The 8,288-nt window shown below is 53.5% G+C and overlaps 1 protein-coding gene across 1 annotated transcript in view; it reads right to left on the bottom strand.

Moving 5' to 3' along the window:
* Window positions 1-8,288, bottom strand: part of LOC106902890 (homeobox protein not2-like) — a 10,854-nt gene that overhangs the window by 2,307 nt on the left and 259 nt on the right. The window contains 1 exon segment of the mRNA XM_014966719.1: window positions 8,141-8,283. Coding sequence (XP_014822205.1) covers window positions 8,141-8,283 — 143 coding nt within the window.

Genomic DNA, 8,288 nt, shown 5'->3' on the forward strand with positions numbered 1-8,288 from the left:
CCCCCCCCCCCCAGCTCACCCCTCTCGGCTGATGGGATTCAGATGGTCATTAGGGTTTGAGATTCTTAAAATCGTGCAGCTTTTCCTAATGAGCTGGGAAAAGTCACACCTCGGGCCCGGCGCGGCAGGGGACCGAGCCCCGGTCAAAGGACTCCACCGGGGCTGAGGGGTTTATTGGGGAGGAAATGGGGCACGGGGGAGTCAGGAGACTGGGGTCCACATCTGCGCAGCAGCAGCCCCCCTCGCTTGGCTTTCATGAGGTCCCTGGGACCCAGCAGACGCGTGTGCGCCCCCCACCCCTCCCAAGCTAGGAAAAAACCCCAAGGACACTCCAGCACTGAGAAAGTCATTATGGGGCTCTGCCCCGGCGGTGAGCATCCTCTGCTGTGCAGCTGCATGGCCACCTTGGGGATGGGGACAAGGACCTTACTGGTTCCACAGTGCTGGGGCACATCTGAGCTCAATACCCACAGATGAAGCCTCTCCAGTGCTGTCTTTACATTAAAAAGTCATAAAAAGCCCACATTGGACACCATGCTCGTGGCAATGCCACGCTCCCTGACTTATCACAGGGGCATCATCACAGGGGCATTGCTCTGCAGCCACTGCGGTGGGGGTAAATAAAGACCGTGGGGGGGGACAGAGATGAAAGGGCGGCAGATTTGGTGTTATTAGGTCTTAATTACAATCTTGAAAAGGCTGAGATAAAAAAGCAGGAGGCTCCCGCCAGGGCTTGGTGGGATTGGGCATGTTTGGTTAGGAGGCGCTTTCCCTTTTTTTATTCCTTTTTTCCTCTCTCTCTGTTTGATGGAGCTCAGCAAACACCCACCCACCCCTAACACCCCCATGCCACAGGGTGGCCCCAGGACCCCTGTGCTGGATGGGATGCTAAAGGCATCCATGGGGTTGGGATTCAGGTGATATGGGGCCAAAATGGGGATACTGGTACCCAGTGGTTCTTTGGGACAGCCAGGTGGGAAAATCCTGTCCTGGAGAGATGGGGGGAGCAGTAATAGTAATTTGGGGGGTGGGGGAGAGTGATGCTGTGCAGGCACAGAACAGGGGTGGGCTGGAATTGGGGGGGTTTGCTGCCCTCAAGCCAGTGTCTCCTTTCACCAGGTCCAGATCCAGAACAAGGATGCAAACCCCGGGGGTGGCTCCTGTGTGATTTTGAGGCAAAATTGCCCCAAGGCTCCAGCTCCTGAGCTAATTAATAACAATGCTGCTCATTAGCCCTCGGCTGGGCTGTCTGGGCAAGGTGTGGATTGTCTGTCTGCAGAGGAATGGGGCTTCCAGGGTCACCCCCTTCTTCCAGGAAAGCTTCAGGGGTGACCCCAGACACAGTGCCCCCTCCTTGGTCTTGTGTCCATTCCCCATCCTGCAGTATCCCACTGCCCGGCTATTGTCTGTCCATCCATCCCAGCTCTCCAAGCACTTTTCCTACAAAATCCCTCTGCATCCAAGTGCTGATACACTGTGCCAGTTCTGGGCAGAGGGCTGGGCTGGGGGCTACAGACATGTACAGTTTGCAAGGAAAAATATTATTTCTACTAATTCAGCTGAAATTATTGGAAAAAAACCCAACCCTAAGTGTTTGGAGACCCGCTGCCATCAAGTGGCTGAGGAGAATCCAGGCCTGACCCTCGGTGTCATGTCCCATACCGTCCCCCCCTGCTTCCCCCACCCCAATAATTTTATCTGAATCCCAGATCTTCCTCCCAATTAAATCCACTCTTCCTTTAGTGTCATTAAAGGTCTCACCACCAGGATTTGGGATGCAGAGCGAAGCCCTTCCTTAAGTATCATAAGATATGCAGCTCCGCTTCTTCTCTCGATAGACTTGACCCAGCTCTAGGGAGGTTTTCTCAAGCAGGATTCATACGTGCACAGGTCACCACCACCGCCAGTGGCTTTTTCTGGGTGCACAGGCAGAAAAAAAATTAAGAAAAAAATATCTTTTTCTAAACCCTGTAAGTGGTCAACCTGGGAAACTCCTTGCCCGGGAACTCTTGGAGGTTGAGAGCTCCAACAAAGGAGTTTCTGCAAATAATAACATCTGTAGCTGTACAATATGGGCTAAAATACCCCATGTCCCAAACCAGGCGAGTCCTGCAGCAGAGCTGGGTGGCTGGGGGCTGGGAGGAGTTCCCTCTCCAGCAGATGAGTGAGATATAAAATTGAAGCAGGAGGGATATGTCTTGTTTAAAGGTTTTGCACCTGAAGGAAAACTGGTAATTTTTTTTTTCCATAATCTTGCTTAGTTTCTGTTTCATGGCTTTTTAGAACCATGACTCTAAACCAGTCAGGGAGTATCCCCAGCAGCAGCACCATAGGCAGTGACTATCCCAGTTAGCAGGGATCCCAGTCAGCAAGCGTGCTAGTTGGTGGGGCTCCCAGTTAGCGAGCATCCCATTTAGCAGCGATCCCAGTTAACAGGCATCCCAGTCAGCACAATTCCAGTCAGCAGGCTGACAGTTAAAGAGGGTCCCCGTTAGCGAACATCCCAATTAGCCAACATCCCAATCGGCCGGCTGCAAATTAGTGGGGATGACAGTTCGTGGAGATCCTGCATCGCCACTCATCAGCGACCCTGGCTACCTGGCACCCCAGTCAGCAAGCATCCCAGTTAACACACTCCTCGTTAATGGGGATCCCGGGAGGGGGGTACCCCAGGGGCAGGGTCCCCGGAGGGGGGTGCCGGTGAGGTGGCACCTAGAGCGGCTCCCGTCCGGGCCGTTCCCCCGGTGACCGCCAGAGGACGCTGCCTGACCGCGCTGCGCCCCGGCGGCGGCGGGGACGGCGGGAGCGGGGATACCGGGCTGAGGGGTCACCGGGAAGGGACACACCAGGGATGGGACACATCGGGCTGGAACGTCCCGGGATGGGACACACCAGGGATGGGACACACTGGGAAAGGACAGACCAAGGTGAGACACACTGCGATGGGACACATTGGGATGGAGCACGAAGGGATGGGACACACCAGGCTGAGACATGCCAGGATGGGACATCCTGAGGCTGGCACACAACAGGCTGGGACACATTGGGACTGGCACACTCCAGGGTGAGGGGGTTTCTTCCAAAATGCTGTGTGGATAAAGGGGCTCCAAGTGGAGGGTGACTACCTGTCTTCTCTCCAGGGTGCCACCATTGGCCATGCAAGCTTTAACTGAACTTCAGAGTGATACAGAGATGATAAGAACCACCACCAGGAGAAAGCTCAGCACAGTCCCATCGTGTCTGCAAGCACGCCAAGGACAAGCCAAGGAGAGCATTGCTGCCTGCTGTGCTCCAGCCCATGGGTGTTTCTAGGGCTGAAATCTGCCTTAGAGCTCGATCCAAGAGCTTGATCTGACTTCAGCCAAGCTGCATGAACTCTGTGTGGGTGGCTCTAGCCACAGCATCCCACAGCAAGCTGGCCAAATTCAGCCCATCACTGCCTAGGAAAAGACACATGGGCTGCAACCAGCCTCAAAACCCCCTTATCAGCCCTAAAAGGACACATCCCTGGGGCAGAACTGTAAGGCCATGCCCGTCCCCACCATCCCATGGGGGAGCATCAACCAGAGGCTCTGGGAAGGTTGAGGTTTGTGCTTCTCCATGTGCTGGTTTTGGGGCAGTGGGGCAGATATGCCCCATGACAGTGTCTCTCCCCTGATTTCCTCCAGGCTGGAACCCCATGCAGGGAGTTTGCAGGATCCCCAGGGCCACCAGCATCTCTGCAGGTCACCCCTTTTCGCAGTACCATTTGCCCCCAAAATCTGGGTGCAAGTCAAACCCCCCCTGTCCATCTGCCCAGCCGGGAAAGTCAAAAGCAGTGTCATTGCCAAATCCAGAGGCACCTGCAGAATTGATGGTGACGGATTTCCACCCTTATTTGTCAACAAGCCTCGCTGGCCTCTCCCCCAGCCCTGCAAAGCCCCGCTAATCTCCGATACAATTGCAGTTTGCTGTGCAAACAGCTTGGGGGGGGGGACAGCGAGGGGTTTGCATGAGAAATGTGTCATTTGGGGGCGGCGGGCAGCCTTGTGGGTAAGCCAGCGAGTGAATCACGGCATCCCTAACGGAGGATTGAAATGATTTCGAAGCAATTGCCCTTCAATAACCCTAATCCTCGGCCGTGAATGGGGGGTTTTTAACTCCTGGCCATTATTCCCCACCTTATTATCTATTGATTGACTTTTAGAAAGGGTAATAACGTAAATAGATTGATGCTCTGAATCCCGCCCAGAGATCAAATGGAGCCGATGGTTGATTTTCCATGTGGGATCCAGCGGATGAAGCCCAGAGCTTTGGTTTTGGCCCCCAAAGCGGAGATGGGGGCAAAGGGGTGATGGGGGGCAAGGAGATGGGGAAAGAAGAAGGGGGAGGGACCTGCGGGGAGCAGCAGCCTCTGTCCCTCCCTGCTCCACCAAACAATCAGAATAAAAGCAAATTATTTCTCCTATTTTCCTTCCCAAGATGAACGATAAACTATCCATCCCCGAAAAGAAACTGATAACGCCTCTAATTTTACTGGAAGGCCTAAAAATGCCATTTCTACGCAAAACAGGGTGCTGCTCTTCTCCCTAGTCAGCCTTTGATAAATGTTGGGTTTTTTCTTTTTTTTTTCTTTTTTTTTTTTTTTCCTTCTATTTCCCTTTCGGTTTGCAAGGGGAAATGCCCCCGGAGCTACAAACAACGCACAATAAAGCAAAATAATATTTTAGTCAAAATAGGCAGACGGTGCTCGCAGCCAACTTTCAAATTAGCATTTTGAGGGCAAATATGCAGACAATTTGAGATAATGAGGCCTGATTATTCAATCCAATGAATGTTAAATAGGCAGCGAGGGCGCCCGCGTCTTATCTCCCCCGCTTTCGATTTATTTTAGTTTAGTTTAGTTTTAATCGTTTCCCATTTGAACTCTTTATTTGTCTTGGCTTCAGCCCCCCCACCCCCTCCTTCCCGGGTATCCCTGTGCTGCCAGCTGGGATTTTGCAGAGGGAAATCACTGGCATGGACCTGCCAGCCCCTTTGCAACCCATTTTCAGGGAGCACTTTGCAGGTTGTCCCTCTGAAATTGGAAGCCAGGGAGGTTTGGGTGCTGCTGTCAGACCTGGTCAATGTGTCTGTCCCCCAAACTAGGGGATGTTTGGGTGATGTTTTGATGGTGGCATGAATCGATGTGCATGATTGGCACGGAGATTTGGGGTGATGCATCCCCAACTCTGGCTCATCATCCCTTCCCTTTAATCCTGGGGCTGTCTGTGCAGGTGGTGGTGCAGTTGCTCCCACCCTGGGTCTCAGCAACCATCGTAAAATGAATGCAAACAGCAAACGAGCTCTGGGGAAGATGATCCTAGCACCCTGGATGAGAAATTTCTGATTCCAGGAAAGGGTCAGCTCAAGGCCAGGGAGTTCCTAGGGGTTAGCAGCACCAAGCGCTGCTGGGGCCACCCCATTTTGTACTAAAACTAGGGAAAAAAAGCAAAATCATGTAATCACCATCGTTTTCCAGCTCCTTGACAGCAAGGCAGATGGGTTAGGTGAGACTCTTGTCAAGGATGCCATTACAATGATATTTAGAGGTGAGCTGAGGGAAATGCACAGCTGTCACCGAGGAGGAGGAAGAAAAAATTAAGCGAAAATTAAAGGTAAGTGAGAATTAAATTTAAGCAAAAATTAAAGTTGAAGCCAAATTTAAGGTTAAAGTAAAAACTAAAATTGAAGCAAAAATTAAAGATGAAGCAAAAGTTAAAGTAAAATTTAACCCAGCTTGGGTTTGCGGAGGATGGTGCGAAGGGTACCCATAAGGCAGTGAAATGTCCATTGCACTGCTGCAACCCCTGCTTTTCCTGTGATTCAAGAGAAGAATAAAAAAAAAATTCATTTATTTCAGTCGTAATTATAAAACCTCTTTATGCCTCAAATGCAAAAGTGGAGGTAAAAATCAGAGATGAATAAATAAGAGCTGGGAAGCACAGCAGGGCAGGGAAAGTGAAGGGAGACAGAAAAAAACCCCAATTATGGGGGCAAGGATGGAAAGCGGCAGAGAGGAGGAGATACAGAGAGAGGAGAGATAATCAGAAAGAAAAAAAAAAAAAAAAAAGAAAAAAAAAAGGGGGGCGAAAAACAATCAAAAGAAGGCAAAATAAAAAGCAGATGCTGAGGAGGGATAAGAGGCGGCCGGCGGAGCGGGGCTGGGCACTGGACTGGAGGGATAATTGGATTTTGGTTCATCTCAGGGGCGATAAGAAATTCCCCGTGTAGATTTTTTTTCCCCTATTTGCAGCATATTTTAATGTGAGATTTGAATACAGCCGGGGAAGTGCATCCCACTGGCAAAAAAATATGGGTTGCTGAGGGTTTTTTCCCCCCATTTCCCCGAGGTTTTGCACTGGCTCGGAGGCTTTTCAGGGCAGAACGTGGCTATTCCTGCACTCAGCAGCTTCGGTCTCATTAGCAGCTGTTTGGGGTGAGCAGGAGAGGTGCAAACCCCCAAAAGCAAGGAGAGGGGAGGCAGCAACCCCAAAACGGATGCATCCACACCAGAGGGAATGCAGCAAATCCCAAAGGGGTTCTTGCACCCCCAAGGGGGATGTTGCACCCTCAAAGGGAACACAGGGATCCCAGCGGGGACACAGCAACCCCAAAGGGGATATAGCAACTCCAGAGGGGATGTTGCACCCTCAAAGGGGATGTAGCAATCTCAAAGGGGATGTAGCAATCCCAAAGGGGACACAGAAACCCCAAAGGAGCAGAGGAACCTCAAAGGCGATGTTGCACCTCCAAGGGACACACAGCAACCCCAAAAGGTGACGTAGCAAATCCCAAAGGGGATGTTGCACCCACGCAATGCCCTGCAACCCCATCAATGGGGCCACCTTGTGTCCTGCGGCCGAGCGGAACGGACGGCCCCAGCCCCTGGGGAGGGGACATGAAGCAGAAGGAGGCCAAAAAAAAAAAAATTGCCACTGGTTTGATGCCGGAGATGGGAGCGATAGAGCAGAGCTGCCCAGCTCCGTCTTATTAACCGAGGTAGCCCCGAACGCCCCTTATCTTGATGGCATCAAAGCCTCAGGGCCCAGATCAACCCATCATAGCCCGGCCGTGAGCACCCAAAATGCTGGTACCGAGCACTCTGCACCCTGGCACGGCTTTTCGGTGTGACCTTGCTTGAGGGGCCGGGGAACGTTGGGTTTTGCTGTGCAATTGAGTTATTAGGGTCAGCGGAGAGGTTTTTAATTGCTTATTAGGATTGGGGCCCCACTGGGGACGCTGCGGTCCCCCTGCCCGGCTGCTGCGTGGGAAACGCTGCCGAATACGTGAAGCGCAGCTCGGGAAGGGGGAAGGTTGTGTGTGGCTCTGTGCCACCATCGTCCCCGGAATAATCCTGGCGGGGTGGAGGGGGCACTGGGAATCTCCTCCTGGATGCACGTGTTCAAGGGCAAAGCAACCTGCAAACCCACAGGTGGTGGGGGGGCTCTGCAGAGCCCCTGGAATGGGGGCGCTCCTGGGGTGTGGGGCTGGGGAGGGGGGGCACTCCAGCAGCAAACGGTTGTGTGTGCAGGCTCGTGCGTGGACACACACACACGCCTGGACACGTGTGCACACGCATGGACACACATGCTGAGGCATGCGCACACACACACATGTGCTGGCACCGGTACCTGAAGGAGGCCTCCATGAAGCTGGAGAAAGACTGTTTAGAAGGGCAGGCAGTGACAGGACAAGGGGTGGTGGCTTCAGCTTGGAAGAGGGTCGATTTAGATCAGATATAAGGAAGAAACTCTTCACTGTGAGGGTGGTGAGCACTGGAAGAGGCTTCCCAGGAGAAGCTGTGGATGCCCCATCCCTGGAAGTGTTCAAGGCCAGGCTGGATGGGGCCTTGAGCAACCTGGTCTGGAGGGAGGTGTCCCTGCCCATGGCAGAGAGTTGGAACTCGATGGTCTTCAAGGTCCCTTCCAACCCAAACCATTCCATGATTCCATGAACCGTCCCGCACACACACACATCCCGGGGCAGGGCGGCAGGAAAGCGCAAGGGAGACACCGGTAACAGCAGCCGCCGGAGGGGACCGGGGTGGGCACACCGGGACGTCGGGGGGGTACAGGCGTGTCCCCCCTCTCCCCAGCTCGCCCGTTCGCGGGGGACGTACCGCGACACTCTGGGTGGCCCGTCGTGGCTTTGCGGTGGCCCGGCCCGCTGCGTGCCCGGGCCCGCACCCCAGCAATTCCCGGCCCGCTGCACCAACGCACCGGCACCGCGTCCCCGGTGCCCGCCCTCCTCCCCGCACGCCCCCTCGG

Source organism: Calidris pugnax, unplaced genomic scaffold (genome assembly GCF_001431845.1).
Source record: "Calidris pugnax isolate Ruff unplaced genomic scaffold, ASM143184v1 scaffold14, whole genome shotgun sequence".
Lineage (NCBI taxonomy): Eukaryota > Metazoa > Chordata > Aves > Charadriiformes > Scolopacidae > Calidris > Calidris pugnax.